Source organism: Pelophylax lessonae, assembly GCF_965119305.1.
Source record: "Pelophylax lessonae genome assembly, chromosome: 4".
Lineage (NCBI taxonomy): Eukaryota > Metazoa > Chordata > Amphibia > Anura > Ranidae > Pelophylax > Pelophylax lessonae.
Window position 1 is genome coordinate 576,375,792 of NC_138771.1, and position 24,005 is coordinate 576,399,796.

The 24,005-nt window shown below is 46.5% G+C and overlaps 1 protein-coding gene across 4 annotated transcripts in view; it reads left to right on the forward strand.

The window, feature by feature from the left end:
* Positions 1–24,005, forward strand: part of BRD4 (bromodomain containing 4) — a gene marked incomplete at its 5' end in the record, with an annotated part of 147,882 nt that overhangs the window by 83,049 nt on the left and 40,828 nt on the right. For all 4 annotated transcript variants that reach the window (XR_014225194.1, XR_014225195.1, XR_014225196.1 and 1 more), the window contains 3 exons: positions 709–837; positions 5,938–6,150; positions 6,233–6,426. Coding sequence is in view for 1 of the 4 variants with exons in the window: in XM_082255235.1 (XP_082111361.1) it covers positions 709–837; positions 5,938–6,150; positions 6,233–6,426 (536 nt within the window). The remainder of the gene's footprint in view (positions 1–708; positions 838–5,937; positions 6,151–6,232; positions 6,427–24,005) is intronic.

The window sequence follows — 24,005 nt, forward strand, 5'->3', positions numbered from 1 at the left end:
ACTCACTGTACAGGGATGAACAGGCAGGTAAATAACTTTAATGCAGAAGAGACAAATCTTGGCTCTTCTGCATTAAAAATCCTGCTTGTTTGCTAATTTTTTTTTTTTTTTCTAGCATAAAGTTTCACTTTAATCAAAAGTTAACGTCTAAAAAAAAATCCTAATGTTAAAATTGCAAATAAACACTTCTGATATTTTTATACATCTCTACTTGTAAAAGTGGAGTCTGGCTTTTCCCGTTCTAATCTTTTGATTCTCCTTATTAATCTGTTATTTATTTAGTCACTTTTTAACTCTGCAAATGTTTCAGTTAACAGGATGTCTAGAGTTATGCAAATCAATAGCAACTGTCTGTCTTTCTGGATCTGCTCTTCATTTTAACTGCAATTTTCATTATGGTTGCCTGTGTTTGTGTGATGACATATGCTCAGTTTGATTTGCCCAGCACGACAGGTTTATTTTAAGAGATTATTTGATTAGTAGTGTTGCATATTTATTGTAACAAGTGTCCAAACCACGAGTCTGTCACTGATTTTTAATTCTTTCCTAAAGATCCTTATTAAATTGATAGACCTGCAACTCTTGATGTAACACTGAAGATTGTTACTGATAATGTCACCAGTATCACTGCCAGACTTGGTGCAGGTGTATACGTTGGCTAGACTTACTGAACATCTTTAAATGGCTAGCTTGTTCTGTTGTCTACAGATGAAGTTGGAGAATAAGGAGTATCGAGATGCCCAGGACTTTGCCTCTGATGTGCGGCTTATGTTTTCTAACTGTTACAAGTACAACCCTCCAGACCACGAGGTGGTGGCTATGGCCCGCAAGCTGCAGGTAACAACCTGGGGTTTGGCAAACTTTCCACAAAGTCTTATCCTTTTTTAAGTCTGTCTGATGGGGAGTTGTACTCCTCACGGGATAGGGTATGTGGCAAGCCTTATGATTTATAGGCAGTGCAGCCTTGTGAGAGGATGTACTTACGCTTAGCTACCAGCGGCAATTGATTTAGTCTGCATATTGAAAATTACTGTTTTGTTTTTATGGACTTTTGACCATACACCACCACATTGAGTACAATAAAATGGATATTCCCAAGTTAACTATTTGTGAGAAATTCTTACCCTAGTACAATGCTGCTGGCTCCTGCTCTCTCTATGCTGTTTCCCTGAACATTCGATGTTTCCAAGGAAGAGTTGCCAGTAGACCATGCAATCTCCAGCCAGTCAGTTAGCTTGGAGAAGAGAAGGCGAGGAGGAGGGGATGCTTTGCTATCTTAGGCTACAGGGCTTTGTGTTTCTATTGATGCACACAGTGAAAGGATACATAATATATATTCCTTGCATGGCTCCAAAGGATGCTGCAAGAGTCATGGCATTAGCTTAAGCTTAAAACATAGGCAAGAATAAAAGTATGAAGTTGCATATAAAGTATGTGATTACATCTAATGCTAAAAGTGCTTAAAAAGTGTTTAATATCACTTTAAGGATCTAGCTATGATAAATTACAAGGGTGGCTGGTTCGCAAGAGTAGCTGAATAGATTAGCAAATCCAATGGCTGGTAAAACTATTTACATGTGTTTTTCAATACCTTTTTAGGTGTTTGAGTTCAGATTTAGTGTAGGCAGAAACCTGTGACTTCACTAGGGCATGGGTTTCCTGCAAAGCACCTAACTGTAAAATCTGGGATGCTGTATTGGGTAAGAATTAGCTTGATCTCTGTCATGTAAACTGCGCTTTTCTGCGTGTTTTGCCTCTGTTGTCTAAAAGGAATAAATGGGTGTCCTCACTGGCCAATAGGGAGGCGAGAAGACTAGTAGGCATAAGGCTACATAAGAACAGAAATCTGTATGCTAATGCTCTTCATTGCTGTATAGTGGATTTTGTTCTTCCACTAAGTATATTGTTTCCAAATGCAAACATTTTGTCAATGGTGTGCTTAGAAATTAAGGTAAATTCTGGAAAATATCTACTGACTCCATCTACCTAAAATTTTACAGGACAGTGATAAGTGTTACAGGTACAGCATAGGACCGAGGTATTTATGCTCATGATTACTTTTTTATGCTGCTACCTTCAGGTGAATGGACACTGGCCAAAACAAGATAGGAATCCCCTCCCAGCTCAGCTAAGCCTCAGTTTTTAAATAGTGTCTTTAGGAGATGGATGTGCATCTTTATTTTTTTCTTGGGCTTTGTTTCCTTATTTCCTAGTCTGTTCCTAATCGCCTTGATTAGGCTGAGGTGGGGACTCTATTTGGATCAGTCGTTACAGCAGGCCAAGAAGGACTGTACCAAGACCCCAAATGCAAGTGTGGGAATGGCCTGTAGCACTACTGGTTAGCGCTGAATTTGGTTGACAACAATCTCCGGGGTACAGTTTTCTAGGTGAACTCACTGGGAGAATGCTCTGCAGCTCCAGGGCAGTGATTCATAGAGGGAAAGTAGAGTCCCTGAAGGGCCTGTGGGAAGTTTCCACTGTGATAGATGAACTGTTAGGTGCCCCTGAACATTGGCATGTTCTTCTCCATGGTGTTCTTGTTCACTTTGGGCTGTTTTTATGTGAGGTATAAGGGCTTACAGACTGCCAGAAAGCCATGGCTTTGGGCAGGCAAAGATGGTGGTGGGTGTGTAGATGATGTGGTGGCTCCCAGATCCCTCCATCAGGTAGGGAGGACCCCCTGCAGAGTTTGTCCTGCTGGCTTCCCTGGGGGTCAGATTTTCTCTGAACCTCTTCCACTATCTGATAGTTCTACTGTCACAGTGGTACAATCCTTCACTTCAGTTTGTCAAGTGAGGAATGTTTTGTAGACGTTTATAGTTTGCAAGATCACCTTTGGGTTCTTTTGGCTTGGAAAACCTGGGAAACTAATGTGGGCAGTCTCCTTCCCCCTCCACTCCTTCTTCTTTTTTTTCTTTGGGGAGGAGGAGACCCTGTTGAGGATGGAAAATGCTCTGCCGGAATAAAGAATTTTGCTCACTACTATCACTTGGAAGAGGAATTCTACAAGAAATGAGCTCCTCTTGGCTAGTTCATACTTTTATAAAACCCTGAGGGTCCCTGTGGAGGGTGTCCGGGCTTTTGAAAGACAACATGGATAAGCGGTTAGAGGGCCTCCTTAAGGTAGTCTCTTCGGTAGGAGCAGCATTGAAGCTTGGCTGCGTTGGAAGTTTGCCAAGCCCCTAAAGTCTGAGCAAGCACGTGCTCTTTTCCAGAGAACTGTACCCTGAAGTTTCTGCCATTTGGCAACTCCTGGAAGATTTTCCAAGAACATTGAGTTTCTTTGTGGATGCCTTGGAAGACTCCATGAGGTAGCCTTAGAGGTGGGCACTATCTCAGCATGAGAAGGATCCCATGGCACAACTGTATTTTGGCCGAAAATTCTCTGCTAGAGGCTGCCCTATGAGTGTGAACACTTGTTGTTTGGACCTTCCTAGGGTGCCTTTATCAAGAAGCTGCCGGTGCTGAAAAACATGCTCTTTACCACTTTAGAAGAAGGTGACAAGTCCGAAACTATTGATTCTTTCATAATCCAACAAGAGTTCCTTTTCTAGGCAGCCAGCCTTGGGCTCTTAAGTAAAAGCTTACATCCCAGTTTTGTAAGAACTGGATCCTCAAACCATTCAGTTCTAAAAGCCAGTCTTCGGATTGAAGGGGTGCTCTCACTCACACAGACATTCCCAGATGACTGGGTCTGCATCGTGAGGCTACAAGCTCAAGGTCTGCAGCTTTAGCCTTCCATGAATCATTCGCTCAAGGGTATCTCCTAAGTCATAAAGACTAGTTGTTTTCTTTGCAATATTGGAAGTTTGCTGTTCCAAGGGGTCATTGCACATGTGTCCGTAGGGGAGAGATCTCAAGCCTTCCAACCTGTTTGCAATTCCCAAACCGTAAGATGTCCAGCCTATTCTGAACTCCATGAGTCTTAAGAATCCGGAGTTTGCAGTGAAGGATTGCGGTTTGTAGCATTGCAACAGAAACTGTTGTCAAAGTATTATTATACTAAAAGGGTAGTTGATGCTTGGAAAAAAACTACCAGCAGAGGTAGTGAGACAGTCAACAGTAAATGGCTTAAAACGTGCTTGGGACAAATACATCTACAGTCAGACAAAGTTAACGAGAAAAAAAAAAACAGCAAAAAAAATAAAATGGGTAGACTCGATTTAACTACTTGGTCTTTTTCTGCTGTCACTTTTCTATGTTTGTCAGACAGTACTGGAGTAGTTCAACTGAGTGTTGAAATTTTAGAAGTCAACCTTGTTGGTTCTACCACGTCTGGAGTTCTTAGGATTAGTACTGAAGACGGCACAGATGAACTTATTGCTACCACAGGTGAAATGCCTTTCTCTTTGAGCCCAGGATGCGCCCCTGGTTGCGTTTGGAAATTCTGTCTATTCAAGCATGCATTAAAGTATTGGGGCACATGGCAGCTGTCTTTTGTTGCAGTCCTCTTTGCCCAGTTTCACTCCAGAGCTCTACAGCTCTGTATCCTGTCGGTATGAGACAAACATCAGGAGTCCTTGGATCTGAATCTCTTGGTTCAAAGAATGTGGTTGTCAGAGTGGAAGCTGCTGATCAACATTCTTTTGTGCAGCATGTAACACGGAAAATTGCTCCTGTGCAGCAAAACCCCCAACCCCCGGTCCCTGTGAGACCTAACTTGGTCGTGTCTCTTTTGAAGACTTCCTTCTTTGAACCTTGCTTAGATTCCCTTGTCACTCTTCACGTGCAAGGTGGTCTTTTGGTGGGCATTACCTTGGATTGCCAAGGCTAGGGGTTGCTGCATTTCCTGCAGAGAACGTTTCCTAGTTTCCAGGATAGGCTGGTACTTGAGGCATCAGTCTTCTTTTTCCTACCTAAGATGGATTCTTTGTTCCATCTAAATTGGGACATTGTGTTGCCACCCTTTTGTCCCAAACCTTCATATTCTTAAGAGGAGGTTCTTCACTGTTTGGGGGATATTGTAGCTGTTTAAGTTTATCTGAAGTCTCCAGCTTCATTTTGACTGATCCCCGGTTTGTTCTATCTGAGGGTCCTCCTAAGGGTTGCTCTGCTTCTCAATCCATTATTTTTAGTTGGACTTGTCGTCTTGTTTTCTTGCCCTATGGTATCAAGGGCATAGTTCCTCCCTTCTATTCAAGGCCCATTCTACCAGGAGTGTCAGTGCTTCTTAGGCTATTTAACATCCAAGATTCTGTTCTGAGTTTGTAAGGCTGCTACCATGCCTTCTTTTAAGTTTATTCATTTCTGCAAGTTGGATGCCTCTGTGAATGCCAGTTCTGGGCAGAATGTCTTGGAGGTGGGTCTGTAGTGGGGTTACCGCCTTGTTCTGATTTTATGTTTTAGGAGTGTTGTTCTTGTTACTAAGTTTACCACTCTTCATGTTCAGTGTTTTGGGACATTCAAAAGAGTCATGATATCAAGTCCTCTGCATCCTGTGATATACGATTAGGACTAGTTTATCCATAAAGTCCTTTTCTTTGAATAAACAGGACCGAGAGATCTGCTACTCATTGCTTGCTACAACACCAGGGCTTAGCTGATCTTGGAGGTATCATACTGGGCCTGGGTTATTTTAATTTTTTTGAGCCAGTGTCCATTCACCTGACAAAGGCAGCATAACAAAGTTGTCATGAATATCAAGTCCTGTGATGTACCACAAGAAAAGGACTTTACAGGTGAACCAAAAATTCTAATTTGATTAATGATTTTACAAGCACATGGATCCTGTAGAAATGTATCTTAAATAAGGGATTTTAATATAAATGGCTAAATAATGTGGAGGTTAAAGTACTTTATACAGAGAACATCGGTGCTAAATACTAAGAGAACAATTTCTTTGTTGAAGGTGGAGGCTTCATGTCACCCTTCATGATAGATGAAAAAGGAATATAGTGAGTAATAATAGGTAATAAGTATTTTCTGTGGAATTTACAGGACGTGTTTGAAATGCGATTGGCCAAAATGCCAGATGAGCCAGAAGAAACACCAGCTCCAGCACCGTCACCCACCCCTTGTCCTCCTGCCCCTTCTGTCAAAGGCCCTCCTCACAGCTCCAGTGATAGCAGCAGTGACAGCTCTTCTGATAGTGAGAGCAGTTCTGACAGTGAGGAAGAGAGAGCACAGAGATTAGCAGAGCTTCAGGAGCAGGTAAGCAAATATACAACATCTGATTTTCCTTGTGACTCTAGTTTGAGGAATGAGCCGTTCACTTTGGGAACTTTTCTTACAGTTAAAAGCTGTGCATGAACAATTAGCAGCCCTATCTCAGCCTCAGCCAAACAAACCAAAGAAGAAGGAACGCGAAAAGCGGAAGGAAAAGCACAAAAGGAAAGAGGAGGTCGAGGATACTCGCAAGAACAGATCCCGGGAACCTCCAGCTAAGAAACCCAAGAAAAGTGTTCAAGGACCAGTGGGAACCCCCAGGTACGATAGCATCCGTCCCCATGCTCTACTAAATGCCTTTACAATAAGAATGCTGGTGGCTGGCTGTTAGGCTTTCTATCCAATGCTTATTTGTCCTTTTTAAATTGATCTCTGTCAGAAGATGGATCTAAATTAGCTCATGAGTGCAAGTTTAGTTTGTGAAGTCTATCAGGCACGCCTCATAGCTGCATACTAGCACTGCTGCTACCTCTTTTGAATTAGGATATGCTAGTTGAGTAGTCTTATTCTTGATTATTACAAGAATAAGCAGTTAGAAAATAGTCTTACCTACATAACTTGTTTTGAGCTAAAATAAAAACACGTTTCACAAGTGTTTTTTGCCTTTTTAAAATTGAGAATCTTTTTTAGGAAATTGTATTGTCACAGACCTATCTTTCAATCTATTTACCAAACCACACAATCAAACGGGTTTGCATCCTAAAGTGACTGGTTACACAGGTAGCATAAAGGCCTGGTTTGATGCCTGGCAAGTGTACCATGCAACACCTTTAGAAAAAGCGGGGGAAAAGATTTTTCGGCACTAAAAAATATTTCAAGAGGGAGAACACACAGGTCATTTGCTGGCGCTGATTACAAAATTGCAGATGACCCCATCCTATGTAACTTCTTCTCTTCAGCTATAGGTCAGATACACTATCTGTTTTACAGGGTTTTAGGCAATACTTTAAATCCCTATATGACACTAGGATTCAATATGTAGATTCTGATTTGCAACAACTTTTAAAGAATACTTCCCTACCTAAAATAGAGGAAAGGGGTAGAGCTATACATAGTGCCTCCATTACCCTGGAGGAACTGCAACAAGCTCTTTTTGAATTCACGAACAATAAAAACATCTAGGAAGGAATGACGGCTTTGCCATTGAATTGTATTTGAAAACAAAAATAAAAAATATGGAGAACTTTGATTTCCTGAGTAACTTGCCACCATAAAATCCACTGAAGATTAAGGATAATTTCCCCAGTCCAAGCATGAAGCAATTATAGTACTACCTACACCAGGGTAAGACCCAGCACTCCCAGATTCATACAGACCTATATCCTAATGACTACAGACTTTAAAATACTTGCCAAGTTGCTCTTCAATCGTCTATCTAGTTTATATAACTGGTTCACACGGACCAAACGGGCTTAATCCCGAATAGATCTAAATCTGGTATTATAAGAATATTATATATATATATATATATATATATATATATATCTCCTATTCCCAACACTGAATATGGGAAACAGAAGGATGCTCTGCGGATGCTGCTAAGGCATTTGAAAATATAGGGTAGTGAGATATTTGGCAGCAATGCAAATATGTATGAAGGTAAAAAAAAAAGCCTGTTTGCAGCAGCACCCCCAGCCACCCTCAACACCTACTTGAGCCCCATCTTGATCCAGCGATGTGCATAGGAGCCTCACCAGTCCCAGGTCTCTCCCTCTTCTTCTTTGGCTCCCTCTACTGACAATCACAGCCAGTAAGCCAATGCGGAGAGTGTAGGGATGGGGACGAGCCATGGCTGTGTGTGAATGGGCATTTGGCAGGAGGGGGGGGGGGCATGTGTGCTGGCGGGGTACCTGAGAGGAAGATCGGAGCTGCCCTGTGCAAAACCAACTGCCTTTACAGTCACTTTAAGGCTTTAAAGCCACTTTGATATTTAACATATAGAAAGCATTGCTTTACAACACTGCACAGTCACATGCTTTGTGGTAGAGAAGGATGGCAAACAAATGTTCCTCCTAAATCAGATTCTGAATGGACAAATATTGTAAATCGTGTTTTGCAAGTATCGTTTTCCCCCACGCAGAAACTTTTCATCATTTGTAGAACCTATAATACACCTTTTTAAAAGCTAATTTCTCTTACGTCCTCCGACAGTCGCCGCCTCTTCATATTCGTCACTAATGGGGGTTATTGACCTTTGCTCCGTAGGAGTAGCTAGGCAACAGAATATATTTAATATCAAAGCTTTTAGCATATCCCACCCCCAGGGGGTGGTCCCCTCAGTCAATACCTCCCTGCTTCCTGCATACCAACTCAGTTTCATATACCTATCTCAGGAGTACGCAGGCTGTTCCTGTGCTGGGGCTCTTAGTCTCAGCCACTTTTCTCTTTTTTGATTTTATTTGAAGTTTTTTCTCTTTCTTCTACTTAGCTGTTTATTTTCAGCGTTAGTTAGTTCTTCTGATGAAGATGATCGTGCGGCGCTGGGTCTCAGTCTGGCCACCCTGGATCCCAGGGCTCAGGGCCAGGGGCTTCCCAGCCTGCCATCGAGCGTTCAGCTTAGGTTTTGCCCTGGCACATTGAACGACCCATCCCTGTTCGCTGCAGGGATGCTATCGGTGAGGTGGCTACCTCACTGGACGCCATTGCGGTTTCGCACCGCAACTCCACTGCGTCAGGCTTGCGACACTCCCTGTCCTCAGTACTGCGGTTTGGTCGCTGGAGCAGGCTCCCCACGCCATCCGGACTGGTAAGTGTAACTCTATGTGGGGTGTCAGTCTGGGACTGTGTGACCCTGCATGTCTGTGTGGCTGCTGTGTTCCCTGTCAGCTCCTGTGTGCACTTGCTGCCTGTGTGTGGGCTGTGAGGGGGGGGGGGGGGGCTCTCCCGCTCTGCTGGGTGTCCTATGCAGCAGTCATATTTTTAGCATGCTGTGCGGCGATCCGCCATTTTTTTGGGCAAAAGTTATGGTGGCAGGTCCTGTGAGGTACTGCACAGCGTTGTTTGGCGCCAAACGCCGCCATTTTGAGCGGCGATCGATCACCACATGTCAGCGCCATGTTCCCTTTGCCCAGGGTTTTTTCCTCAGCCAGCGGCCATGTTTGTGTAGCCTTGCATAGGCTTCATAGGGGCGGTCAGTCTTGCATCACTTCCTTTTCCTCTGGGACAGCGATCGGTGCAGTAGCCTGTGTGAGCTCTCCAGGTTTTATATCTCCCTTTTTCCTGTATTCCTTGCCCAGTTTCTTGTCCCTGTGGGGGTCAGAGTGTGTTCAGTGGGTGCGGTGGGCAGTGCTTGCCGCGATCTTAAAGGGGCAGTACCCTTTATTAATTACTTTGCTGGGGCATGGATTCTCAGGATTGCAAGTTTCCTCCCACCCTGGTGGGGGGCCAAGGGGCTGCTGCTTCCCCCGAGGGGGCTGATCTGGCTACAATTGTGGCTAACTTGGCTGCTCAGGTGCAGATGCTGGTGGCTGATCGATCCACAAAACGGCCCAGGGTGTCTATTTCCTCTGATTCAGAGGGCGATGGGGCTGCTATGGCTGGAGTGCCCTTCTCAGGGTCTCACTCATCCCTGGACCTTGTGGGGTCTGACGGGGAGGCTGAGGTGGAAGGGGTTAATTCTCCCCCTGGCTCGTCTGAAGAGCTTGCACTCATGGATGAGTTGGTTGCTTCTATCAAGCAAACGCTGCATTTGCAGGATGAACCATGTCCTCCTGCTTTGATGTCCTCTTATGGGACGCAGAGAAAACGCAAAACATCGCAGGTTTTTCCTTGCTCTACGGAATTTCAGCGCGCGGTTGATGAGCAATGGCGCAATTTAAAAAGGCCTTTTGCTGTGCCGAGTAGGTTCAAGCTGTGTTATCCCTTTTCACCGGCTACTGATGAGCGTTGGTGTGTACCGCCTCAGGTGGATCACGCAGTGGCGATTTTGAATAAATCAACTGCGATCCCTGCTGAGGATACCCCGGTGTTCCGGGACCCTACGGACAGGAGATTGGAGTCTCTGGCCCGTCATATTTATACGGTTGCTGGTTCTATGCTGAAGCCTATTTTTGCTTCCATTATGGCAGCCCAGGCTATTGCGGATTGGACGCAGGTGCTCAGGCGCACCCTGGTGGCTGACTCTGCCCCGCCGACAACTTTGGCTATGGTGGATCAGATTCATCAGGGTGTCATGTATTTGTGTGATGCGGACTTGCATCCCTTTGGCTGCGCGTCTTTCTAGTGTGGCGGTCTTGAACCGTCGCCTGATATGGCTGAAATGTTGGTCTGTTGACCAATCTTCTCGCAAGACTTTGGCTAATTTGCCCTACGCGGGATCTCGTCTTTTTGGCAACTCTTTGGATACTCTGATAAAGGGTATTTCTGGGGGTAAGAGCACTCTCTTGCCCCAATCTCATAAGAATAAGTTTGTTCGCGGTAAGAAGAATGCTTCGTTTAGGCCCTCTCAGGGGTCCTTTCGTGCCTTTCGGTCGCACTATAAGGGCAAGCCCTTCAAAGGCCAAGGCTCCCAGAAGAACCCGTGGGCGGGTAAGCAGAAGTCCGGCCAGTCCGGATCCGCTGCCCATAACAATGCGGCCTGAAGGGGCGCCCTCACCCGTTTCTGGGGTGGGGGGACGTTTGCTCGGTTTTCTTCAACCCTGGCTGGACCGCGTTCGGGACAGGTGGGTTCAGGAAATCGTTCGATCTGGATACAAGATCGAGTTTCTCTCTCGGCCGGCGGGCGGATTTTTCCCCTCAAACCTTCAGCTGACTCCGGAGCGCTTGCAGGATCTGCACCTGGCGGTGCGGGACCTGCGGTCCCAGGGAGTGGTGGTTCCGGTGCCTCATCGGGACAGATTTCGGGGGTTCTATTCCAATCTGTTCACTGTACCCAGAAAGGAGGGCAAGGTACGTCCGATTCTGGACTTGAAAGCTCTGAACCGCTTTGTGCGGGTTCGCAAGTTCCGCATGGAATCCCTGCGATCAGTGGTGGCTGCCCTGGTTCCGGGGGAATTCATGGCCTCCATCGACTTGAAGGATGCATACCTTCACATTCCCATTTTTGAGGGTCACCAGAGGTACCTTCGATTCGCCATTGCGGAGGATCATTATCAATTCGTAGCGTTGCCCTTTGGTCTCGCCTCGGCTCCGCGGGTTTTCACCAAGGTGCTTGCGCCGGTTCTGGCCTTGCTGAGGGCCCAGGGCATTTCTGTCCTGGGGTATCTGGACGATATCCTGATTCGGTCCGCGACCAGTCAGGGCCTGGTGAACGACCTGTCCATCACGATGCAGACTCTGCAGGAATTCGGCTGGACGATAAATTTTCCAAAATCGACGTTGTGTCCGTCGGTTCGTCTTCCCTACCTGGGGATGATCCTGGACTCTGTTCAAGCGAGGGTCTTCCTGCCGGAAGACAAGCTTCGGACGCTTCAGTGCGAAGTCAGGTCCCTCGGGGACAATCGGTGCTCGTCCGTCCGGACGTGTATGAGGTGTCTGGGATTGATGATTTCGGCCTTCGAGGCGATTCCCTTCGCCCAGTTTCACACGCGGGAGCTTCAGGCGGAGGTCCTGGCCGTCCGCAATCTCTGGATCTGCGGCTGTCGTTGAGCCATCTCACCCGAAGGGGTCTTTTGTGGTGGCTCCAGTCCCCGGCGGTGTCGGGGGGCAAGTCCTTTCGTCCTTTGTCATGGACGGTGATTACCACGGATGCCAGCCTGTCGGGCTGGGGTGGTGTTCTGGGTGTTCTGTCCGCACAGGGAACTTGGTCGGAGGAGGAATCCTCCCTTCGATCAACATTCTGGAATTGCGAGCGATAAATCTCTGTCTTCTGCGTTGGACGGACAGGCTTCAGGGCCGTCCGGTTCGGGTGCAGACGGACAATGCCACAGCGATGGCCTACATCAACCACCAAGGGGGCACCAGGAGTGCCCAGGCGGCTCGGGAAGTAGCCAAAATTCTATCTTGAGCCGAGACGCACGTCCCGGCGATCTCTGCAGTTCACATTCCGGGGGTTGAAAACTGGCAGGCGGATTATCTTGAGCCGCCAGACCCTGGACCAGGGGGAATGGTCCCTTCACCCGGATGTCTTCCAGATGTTGTGCGCGAAGTGGGGGTCCCCAGATGTGGACCTGTTCGCGTCTCGTCAAAACCACAAGGTGGAAAGGTTCGTCGCAAGGACGCGCGATCCTCGGGCAGACGCCTCGGACGCGTTAGTGACGCACTGGCATCATTTTCGCCTGATGTACGCCTTTCCACCGATTCAGCTGCTGTCCAGGTTTCTTCGCAGGTTGGCCTCGGAACCAAAAACGGTGATTCTGGTGGCACCGGACTGGCCTTGCCGGTCTTGGTACGCAGACCTCGTGAATCTGGCGATCGACGCTCCGTGGCGTCTGCCTCTTTGAGCAGACCACCTGTCTCAAGGACCGATATTCCATCCTGCCTTACAGTCGCTGGCTTTGACGGCCTGGCTGTTGAAAGCCAGGTCCTGAAGGATAGGGGTCTCTCCCCTGAGGTCATTCCCACCTTGATCAAGGCCAGGAAGGCCTCTTCAGGGAAGATTTACTACCGTACTTGGAAGGCGTATTTTGCCTGGTGTGAGTCCAGGGGGTTTTCCCCTCGCTCATACTCTGTGTCGAGAGTGTTGGCTTTCCTTCAAACGGGCGTGGACCAGCGTTTGGCGTTGGCCACGATTAAGGGTCAGATTTCTGCGCTGGCCTTTTTTTTCAAAGTCCTGTGGCTTCTAACTCTTTGGTTAGCACCTTTGTTCAAGGGGTGCGACATTTGGTCCCTCCTAGGAGGGAGCCTTTGCCTCCATGGGATTTGAACCTTGTTCTGTCCGTGTTGCAACATGCTCCTTTTGAAAATATCAGGGAGATCTCGTTGTCTTTGTTGTCTAGGAAGGTTGCTTTCTTAGTAGCGATCACTTCGGCTCGCAGGGTGTCGGAGCTGGCGGCCTTGTCCTGCAAGTCTCCGTATTTGGTGATTCACTTGGATAAGGTGGTCTTGCGACCTAACCCATCTTTTCTTCCGAAGAGGATCTCTGGATTTCACCTCAATGAGGACATTGTCATGCCTTCGCTTTGAGCGAAGCCTAAGCATCCGAAGGAGGTGGCTTTACATTCCTTGGATGTTGTTAGGGCGATCAGGGTTTACCTGTCATTGACTAAATCCTTTCGCAAGTCGGATTCTCTCTTTGTCCTTCCTGAGGGACCTCGGAAGGGCATGGCGGCGTCGGCTTCTACCATCGCCAAATGGATCAGACAGACCATTGAGCAGGCCTATGCTTTGAGGGGGAAGGTTCCTCCCGTGCCTGTGAAGGCGCACTCTACCAGATCTTTGAGTACGTCTTGGGCCTGTCATCATCGGGCTTCTGTGGCCCAGGTGTGTAAGGCGGCGACTTGGTCGTCCGTTCACGCCTTCTCAAAATTTTACAAAGTGGATGTTCAGGCATCGGCAGATGCTTCTTTTGGCCGTAAAGTTCTAAGTGCGGCAGTGCCTTAGAGTCCCTTGTTTGGGCCCTTGGCTGTTGGGGTGTTTTTACCCCTGGGTTACTTGTTTTTTCCTGGGTTGTTGCTCCTGATGAGCACGTTTTTCCTGTTGCCCAGTTGGTTCTCTTACTTTGGTAAGGTTCCTTTCTCTGATGTGGGTATTGCGTTGCTTTAGGCGCGGCTGCTGTTTTCCCACCCCTCATGTCTACACTGCTTTGGGACGTCCCCATTAGTGACGAATATGAAGAGGCGGCGACTGTCGGAGGACGTAAGAGAAAACGTAATTTTTGTAAAATCTTACCTGTAAAATTCCTTTCTCTGAGTCCTCCGACAGTCGCCGCCCCCGCCCCTCTTTTGGGGTTTGTTTATGTACTCTACTGCTATTCTACTGAAACTGAGTTGGTATGCAGGAAGCAGGGAGGTACTGACTGAGGTGACCACCCCCTGGGGGTGGGATATGCTAAAAGCTTTGATATTAATATATTCTGTTGCCTAGCTACTCCTACGGAGCAAAGGTCAATAACCCCCATTAGTGACGAATATGAAGAGGCGGCGACTGTCGGAGGACTCAGAGAAAGGAATTTTACAGGTAAGATTTTACAAAAATTCAGTTTCTTTTTTTTTTTTTTTACATCTTCTAAATATAAAGTACAAGCCGTTTAAAACCCACCAATAACTATTTAAATGGAAAAAAAAAGGGAGACTCCTAACTTCCCACTGTGTAAAACTGAAAAGGGCGCTCTGCTCCATTTGTTGTGGAAATGTCTCTAATGATTTTGGCATTGGAATCTGAATCTTGATACCATTAACTCTGTATATCAAACCACCTTACCTCTAAACACAATAATTTGTATTTTTGGACTACTACATAAGGAAAATTCTAGTTAGTGCTATTCTTTGCTTACTATTTATTGCTCGTAAATTGATAGCAAAGAAATGGCGTTCACCCACTCCTCTAACTAAGAAAAGTGGATACTCTTATGAAGTGCCGGTTCACATTTGTGCGATTGCGGAGATCACATGTAATTTGGAGCGCACTGTTCCTAAACTGCATTTGATCGGTGCGAATATCAGCCATACACTTTGTATGGCTGAATTCGCATCGCATCCGCAATAAACACGCACATGTGGCTTTTTTTCATCCTCAGCAGAATCCGATCGCATAGTGGTTCACACTAGTGCAATCCGATTCTGTGCGAACTTGCAGATCCACTGCGGTATGCGATCGCAACTGGGGGTGTCCTTAACTTTTAATTGACACCTCCTGCGTATCGCATATGGCAGTGTGAACTGCCAGAGGTGCGGATGCGATGCGGGATCACGCTGCATATTCACAGCGTTCCCACATCACCGCTCAAATGAGAACTGGGACTAAGAGAGAAGTTGATGTATCAAAACAAAAATTGCTGTAACAATTTTTTAAAGTTATGGGACAACTTTTTGATAGACCTTTCGTTTAAACTACAGTGGAAAATACAGAGATTGTCTGTCAAGGTAAAGCGGAGCTCCACCCAAAAGGGGAGCCCTGCTTGTTTGCACCCTGGTTGCAGGTTTGGCACCCCCTCCTTCCCCCACAGTCTACTGGGACACATCACAGGTCCCAGCAGACTACAGAGACCATTCACAAGGCACAGCACGGCTCACACATGCGCGCAGTAGGAGGCCAGGCTGTCAAACTGCAAGGTTTCACTTCCTGCCCACCTTACTAGAGATGCTGGCACCCCAAGCTTACTGAAGGACATTGCTGGATCCCTGGACAGGTAAGTGTCCTTATATTAAAAGTCAGCAGCTACAGTATTTGTTGCTGCTGACTTTTATTTTTTGGGGGGTGCCTTTTTGCTCTTTTTCAACTAAACATCACTACAATGATAAGCTTTCTTAGGATCTTATTAGGGTTTCATAAATAACCTATTGAAATACAAAATCATGGTAAAGACACTTCCTTTTAAAATACTGGAATTAACCATATGCAGAATGAGACAATCTACGACTCCTTCAGATATCGAAGTGGAAAGGTACTGTTGTGACTGACTCATGGCAGGGAGGGTGGTTGCCTCTTTTTTTTCTTTATGGTAAAGATATGTTTTAGGGCTCATGCACACTGCAGCTCAAAAAAAAAAAAAGCTGCTTTTACAGGTGTTTGAGCTTTTTTTCCCCTCTCCCTCTAAGGGCTCATGCACACTGCAGTTCAAAGACGGTCAAAGAAGCTGTTCCTACAGTTGTTTGAGCTGTTTTGAGCTTTTATTTTTCTCTGTCTGGAAACTCCACTACATGTTAGCAAATGTGTCCATGCATGCTATGGGTGGTTTCAGGAGTTTACAGGCATATGAGCCTAAAGGGTTTATGAACACTGCAGCTCTTTTGCGTCTTTTTATTGAATTTATTTGCGCATAAGTGTTTTTTTTTTTGTTTTTTGTTTTTTTTTACAAACCCTCCCCTCAGCTAATTTTTTCCCTTTTCTTTTTTTTTTCTTTGTATATTTGGTGTGTGGCTTAAAATGCTTTTTTGCGCGTTTTTGGGCACTTAGGCATCTTTTCTGCTCGAAAGCCTTTAAACTCCAGAAAAAGCCATAGTGTGCATGGATGCATTGGCTAACATGGAGGGGAGTTTCCAAGCAGAAGAAAATGAGAGCTCAAAAGCCCGTAGGACCCAGCTTTGAGATGCAGTGTGCATGAGCCCTTACAGGCAGCTTAGCTTTTGTTTCTGCCTAAAAGCTTGGAAGTTTGTGCTTTTTTGTGCTGTTTCACACGTTTTTATTGCATGTTTTTTTGAGCTTTACAGCTTTTGTGAACATAAGGGTTTTCTCTTTCGTTCATTGACAGACACAGCTCCCGATTCTTCTTAACCATTGGGTTATACTGCCCCCCACAGGTGTAGGACACTAGGCACCTATGGGCAGTCCCAGGGAGTATACATCCACTCTCAACTATAGGCAATCAGTTTTTTTTTCTGCCTAGTCAGGAGTAAGGACCTAGTTCCTTGCTGGGATCTCTGGTGCTGGCGACTCTTTTTCTTTTTAAATGGAATTTTTTCTATCTTTTGTTCCTGGGAAAATCTACATCATTTTCCGGACTGGGCGACGGACTGGATAATCTAGATCCAGAGGGTCACCCCAGTCTGGCCAGTGAGAGCATGCAGACCACAGCTCTGCGCTAGGTTGGCGGTGACCTAGCCCCACTGGACGGGGGCTGGCCTGCGAGTTAGTCTCGCGAGGACGCATACGACCTTCCTTGGCCTGAGTTGCAGCGTTTCTCATGGCCGACCGCACCCACTTTACGATGGAGCGGTGGTCTGTCCGGAGCGGTTCCCATCCTGTTCCTGGTATGGTAAGTAGCTGTCCCCCCTCTACTTCTGAAGGGTTTTGGGGTGGACGTGGGCCCCTCTTTGGGATGGTGGGACCCCCGGGTTCCCCTCCTTCCCCCAAGCCCCTCTAAAATTTTGGTGGTCACTGTGGGTCTTTCAGCCCCCCCCTCACTGGGTGAGGTCATGAGCTTGCTGTTGCCACATGCTCTTGAGGGGGGGCTGGTTGGAGTTGCTGCTGACTGGGTTTTTCCTGATGCGCAACGGGGTTATGCAGGGTTTCCTGCCACCCTGGGGGTTGGTGACTGGGGCAGGGATGTCCTCTGGGTTCCCTGCGGCTGTTGTTGGGCTGGAAGAGCGGATAGTTTAGCATCCGCTGGTACGTGCCTCACATGGCCGGATCCGGCCAAAAAGTAGTAGTAGTAGGCCTACTAGTAGGAAGCTATGTGAGGCGGCCCCCCGTGAGGGTGGCTGAAGCCACTGCCTCCCGTTTAGGCATCAGCCCTCCCCTCCGCTGTCCATGGGTGGTCGTTTCCGCTGGGGCTCACGTCCAAGCGGCCTGGCGCCCACAAAAATTTGAGCCATCCTCCCTTGGAAGGGGTGGCGCTGTGCGGGTGCTTAATTTTTTTTTTTTTTTTTTTTACAGCCTTGCCACCATTGTGTGGGGCACCTTCCCCTTTTAGCGCTGCGGGACCATCAGGGTACCCTGCCTGCGCGACCGTGGCACGGCGGGTGGCCCCCTTTTAAGCAGGCTATTTCCTATTATGCCCTCTATGGAGGGCTAGGAGGGTGATCCCTCCCCCCCCCCTTTCTCTTTTTTTTTGCGGGGTACAGTAGGTGGGCCATTTGTGGGCTCTTGGTCGGCTTCCCCTTTGTGGGATCGCAGTTTGCGGCCTCCCCTGATTGTTATGTTTTCCGGGTGAGCTTGGTATATAGCGACCCTACTAGGTCTACGTCCACGCACCCTGAGTGCTCAGATAGTGAGGAAGATTCCTCTGCTCCTTTAGCCGCGCATGAAAAGGCGCTGGTGGATGCACTGTTTGTCAGTGTGTGACACTTTAAAAATGGAGGTTGCGGCTAATGCTGCGTCGGAGGCGCTGGTCCCTTTTGACACCCACAGGCCCTCCAAAGTGGTGAGGGTTTTCCCTTTTCTGCTTGCATTGACAATATTGTCACAGTGGAGTTGTTCAAAACGCCGTGGTTCCTACGTGTTTTTTGCTTGCGGTATCCTTATGAGGATTACTTGCGTTTTAAAGGTGGGCGGTCCCACCTGTAGTGGACTCGGTTTAAAGGTTGAATAAAGCTACCTTAATTCTGGTTGAGGAGTCCCTGGCTTCAGTTTATCTGTGATGCCTCTTTGGATTCGGCTACTTTTGATTTTTAGGCTGTCTGTATCAGCAGTGTGAAAAAAATGTAACTGAAAATTACAAAAGTGCGCTATTACTAAACAATAAAACAATAAACATTGTCCATATGTGAGAAAATACAAAAACAATGAGGAGTCTGTTCCATCTGAAGGGGAGTGTTCCCAAGGTGATGCATGTAAAACGGACCAACTTGATTGGTGATAGGTGAATTAACCTCTTACCAAAACAATAATCCAGTAGAACGTGACTTAGTGCAAAAACTGAACTTGAAGTGACACCCAGTGATGTGAATGGGCCCTTATACCCAGCTGCAGATTGTTGGGTGAGGCCAGCGTGCTAAGAGATCTGAACGGGTGGTGCTGTTGCTTTTCAGCGCTATGACCCTAAACCCATCCTGTGATTTCACCGATGGCAATTCTACCTGTGGAAGCCTCCAGACCCATAAAAAGATACCGGGAAGCTCCGTCCATCCATCCATCCCTCTGGATATTTTATAAAGTGTGGCCGTTTGACTGGACTCCCTGGTACCACAGCATATGTTCCATTCTCTCTCCATTGTGGTAAGAGTCCATTCACATCACTGGGTGTCACTTCAAGTTTTCAGTTTTGCACTAAGTCACGTTTTACTGGATTATTGTTTTGGTAAGAGGTTAATTCACCTATCACCAATCAAGTTGGTCCGTTTTACATCACCTTGGGAACACTCCCCTTCAGATGGAATAGACTCCTCATTGTTTTTTGTATTTGTTTTTTGTATTTTCTCACATATGGACAATGTTTGTTTTATTGTTTAGTAATAGCTCACTTTTGTAATTTTCAGTTACATTTTTTCACACATTCACTTCATCACAGTGCTGCTTTTACACTTTCATATTGGTTTGCGCACCTTTTTTCATTATCATGTATCAGCAGTGGTCCTTCGGCGTATTATCTGGCTGAAATACTGGTCTGCAAACCAGACTTCTAAGAAGGCCTTATCTGATCTCCCTCTTGTAGGGGATTGCCTGTTAGGAGCTTCCTTGGATGACATTGTTAAGGGTCTCACAGGGGTGAAGAGTAATCTTCTTCCACAAGCTACCAAGGGCAAGAAGCCCCGTCGTAGACGTGGGCCATTCTCCTCAGCTCAAGAGTTTTTTCGTCCACCAGTGTCTCAAGACAAGGGATCAAAAGTCAGGGCCTCCATCGAAGGTTCCAAAAGGACCTGGTCTGGTAAGCCACAAGCGGGCTCTTCCAGACCTGCAGACAAGGCTGCCTCTGCATGAAGGGGCACCCTCACCCGTATATGGGGTGGGGGGACGTTTTCGCTGGTTTCCGGATCCATGGTCCTCTCTGGTACAGTACACGTAGGTCCACGAAGTTATTCGGTCAGGCTAGGAGATTGGGTTCGGTCTTATCCTCCGTAAAGGTTCTTCCCTTCCAATCTGCACTTGTCCCCAGATCACTTACGGGTCTCTTTGGGGTTGTTCCTTCAAGAGTTGATTGTTCTGATTTCAGGACGTTTTCAGGGTTTTTTACTCCAACCTCTTTACAGTTCCCAGAAAGGAAGGCAAGGTACGTCCAATTCTGGACCTCAAGGCACTAAACTGCTTGTGCGAGTACAGAATTTCCACATTGAGTCCATCCACACAGTAGTGGCGTCCCTACGTCAGGGGGATATTTTCTCTTCTATCGATATCAAGGACACCTACCTGCACATTGTAATTTGTGCCAGTCACCAACACTTCCTCTGTTTGCTGTGGGTGAGGAGAATTATTGGTTTGTGGTGTGGACCTTTTGGTCTTGCCTCCGCTCCTCGGGTCTTCACAAAAGTGCTCTGAGGGAGTTTGGTTGGATTCTGAACCTTCAGGAGTCTGCTTTGGTTCGGTCCACCAAAACTGGACTATCTGGGTCTGACTCTGGATTCGGCCTCAGCCAGTGTGTTTCTGTAGAGATTCTGTCCAGACTGACCTTGCCCTTCTTGGTACACCAATCTGGTCGCCGATGCTCCTTGGGGACTTCCTCTCAGGGAGGATCTGCTGTCCCAAGGACCGATCTTCCATCCTGCTTTACAGTCGCTGGCTTTGACATCTTGGCTGTTGAACACCAGGTGCTGAAGGATGGAGGTTTGTCTGAGTCAGTAATTCCTACACTGTTGAAAGCTAGGAAATCTACTTCTAGGAAGATCTACCATCGTACGTGAAAGACTTGTATTGCGTGGTGCGAGTCTCTTGAGGTTCATCCTCGCTCTTTCTCTTTCTCAGTGGCACGGATCTTAACCTTCCTCCAATGGGCGGTTGAACAGAAATATGCCTTGAGTACCATCAGGTATCGGTTTTGGCAGTCTTTTTCGAATGACCTTTGGCCTCACACTCTTTGGTACGTACCTTTCCCTAGGGTGTCCGACATTTTTGGTTCCTTCAGTGCGGGCTTCATTACCGCCCTGGGATCTTAATGTGGTGCTTTCCGAAAGGCTCCCTTTGAAAATATTCGGGAGGTTTCCCTGTTCGCGCTGCCCTAGAAGGTGGCCTTTTTTTGGTGGCTAACACCTCTGCGTGCAGGGTGTCGGATCTGGTGGGGTTATCCTGTCGTTCACCTTATTTGTGATTCACAAGTAAAAGGTGGTGCTTCGCCCCTATATCTGTCATTCCTTCCTAAGATAGTCTCTGACTGTCATTTGAATGAAGACATTGTGTTGCCTACCCTGTGTTCCAGGCCAAACATTCAAAGGAAATTGTTTGCATGCCTTGGATGTGGTCTGGGCAATTAGGATGTACCTGGCAGCTACGGAGTCTTTTAGGAAGTCAGACACTCTATTTTTGCACACGGACGGACCTTACAAAGGGTTACCCGCTTCTTTTGCGACCATTTCCAAATGGATCAGACAGTGGTTCAGGCCTTTTGCGTCAAGGGTCAGGTTCCTCCTTTCCTTGCCAAGGCGTACTTTACTAGAGCGCTTAGTGTCTCCTGGGCTTTCCGTCATCCAGCGTCAGTGACGCAGGTTTGCAAGCGGTCACCTGGTCATCGGTGCACACTTTTACACGTTTATTTTTGTAAAGTGGATGTGTTGGCATTTGCGAATGCTTCTTTTGGCCGCAAGGTTTTGCTGGCTGCAGTTTAGAGGACCTGGTCCTCTGAGGGTGCAATGTTTTTTTTTCAGGTGAGCGGCAGTTGTTTATGGTTGAGCTGCATGTTACCTGGTTGGCTATGGTTAGCCTTGGGAATTTTTTCTACTGTTTCCCACCCCTCATGTTTGACACTGCTTTGGGACGTCCCAATGGTGAAGAAGAATCAGGAGCTGTGTCCGCCAATGAACGAATGAACGTGAAAACAGGATTTTTGACTTACCGTAAAATCCATTTTCTCTGATGTTCATTGACAAAAACAGCACCCACCCTTCTATTGAGTTGGGGGTATTTTTCTTCTGACACTGCTTGCAACTAAACTGAATGCCTATAGCAGGAAGTGGGAGTATACCCCATGGGACTGCCCCATAGGCGTGGTAAAGCTTTTTCCTGCCTAGTATCCTACTCCTGTAGTGGAAGCATAACCCAATGGTCAAGGAGATTCTAGAGCTGTGTCCGTCAATGAACATCAGAGAAAAAGATTTTATGGTAAGACAAAAATCCAATTTTTTTTTTCCCCACAAAACCTCCCAACTTTTTTCTTTTTTTTTTTTCTGGGTGCTTTTTTCGTGCATTTTGGCTGCTTTAGCCGTCTCTCTTCTGCTCGAAAGCTCCTCTCAAAAAGTTTGGCGAGAGGGGTTTTTCTGCCTGTAAAGTCCTGAAAAAGCCATAGTGTGCATGGACACATTGGCTAACATGGAGGGGAGTTTCTAGGCAGAAAAAATGAGAGCTCAAAAGCCTGTAGAAACAGCTTCTTTGAGAAGCGTTGTGCATTTGTTTTAAGGATTTTTTTTTTTTCCTGCCTGTAACTGCCTATAGTCTGCATGGACATATTGGCTAACTTGGAAAGTTTCCAGGCAGAAAAAAATGAAGGCTCAAAACACCTGTAGGGACAGCTTCTTTGCCCACCTTTGACCTGCAATATGCATTAGCCTTTAGCCTGGGTTCACACTATTGCGAACACAGACATCACATGTGATTCGCACCGCATTGCTGTGCAGATCACATGCAATGCCTGTGCAATGTCAATTCAGCCATACAGTTGTATGACTGAAATCCCATTGGATTTGCATTAAAAAGGTACAGGAACCTTTTTTTTTTTTTTTTTGTGGTTTCCCCCGCACTGGATTTGGATCACATGGGTGTTCACACCTGTGCGATCTGATTCCTGTCCAAATTCACAGTTCGCACTGAGATCTGCGAACCAATCTGGGGATATCATTAACTTTGTATTCACACCCACAGCTGTTTGCAGAGGGCAATGTGAACTGCCTGCAAGGGAGATGCTATGCGGGAACCCGTCGCAATAGTGTGAACCCAGGCTTAAAACTGTGTTTCACCCAAAAGTGGAACTTCCGCTGATCTGCCTCCCCCCTCCGGTTCCACATTTGGCACCTTTCAAGGGGGAGGGGGGAATGGGTACCTGTACCTCCTCCTTCCCCCTGCTTCCGGGACAGTTAGAAAGTGCAACGCAGTAGGTAACCCGTTTTGAAGCCAAAAGGCTTCACTGTTCACTATACAATGAAATCGTCTTGGCTGCCGACATCGTGGGCTCCCTAGACAGGTAAGTGTCTATATATTAAAAAGTCAGCAGCTACAGTATTTGTAGCTGCTGACTTAATTTTTTTCCGCCAGCTGGAACACCGCTTTAAGGTGAAGATACAAGCAGGTTTTTCCTCCTTTTATCCATTTTTTTAGTTATGTTTTTATTTTCTTTATGGTTGTTCCAAGTTTTGTACAAGATTCAGTGCTTGCTGGAAAGGGAGGGGGAAAGATGGGGTTGTGATATTTTTGTAACCTAATGTATTTGAAAAAACTCCTACAATCATCTGATTTTAAAAAATGGTTGGTAAAAATTAAATACTCCCAAGTCTTGCTTTTTTTTCTGAAGTGGAGATGATTTTTAATCTGTTTATAAATGTATTTTATTTATCTATTTTTGCTGTTTTCCTGTTTGAGGTTTCTACTCACTTCCTCTTCCAGTAAATGCCTGCTGCTGGATCAGGAGGTATGGAAGAATCTCTATGGGTGCTCCAACAAAACATAAATGTCATGGTTAAATTCAGTGGCGCGCAGCAAGCGCAAATATATTCTGAAATATTTTATTGGGTATTGAATAAATGTAAAAAATTAATAGTACAAACTGCTGCAGGTACTGGATGGCGATAAAGTTGATTTGCACAATATTTGTTTTTTGCACATATTTAATAATTTGGCTCCACACAACACGAACAGTGATTTACTGGCATATATACAAACAGTGCAGTACCACCTGTTTATACATATATTCTAAAATACCTTTAAATGTAAGTAATTTATTAACTTAAAAAACATTTTTGTCATACATCATGGGACACAGGATCTTCATATCCATGACAATAGGTTTTAGCCCCCGTTCACACTAAGGCGACCTGGTCGCCTCACAGGTCGCCGTAGGTCGCCTTCCATAGGGAAGCTACAGACCCGTTCTAATAGGAGCGACACAAGTCGCTCCGACTTAGAAAAAGGGTCCGGAGCTTCTTTGGGGCGACCCGGAGGCGACCGCCATAGACTTCAATGTTATGAAGTCTGTGGCGGCCGCTCCGAGGTCGCGGTGCGCTGTTCGC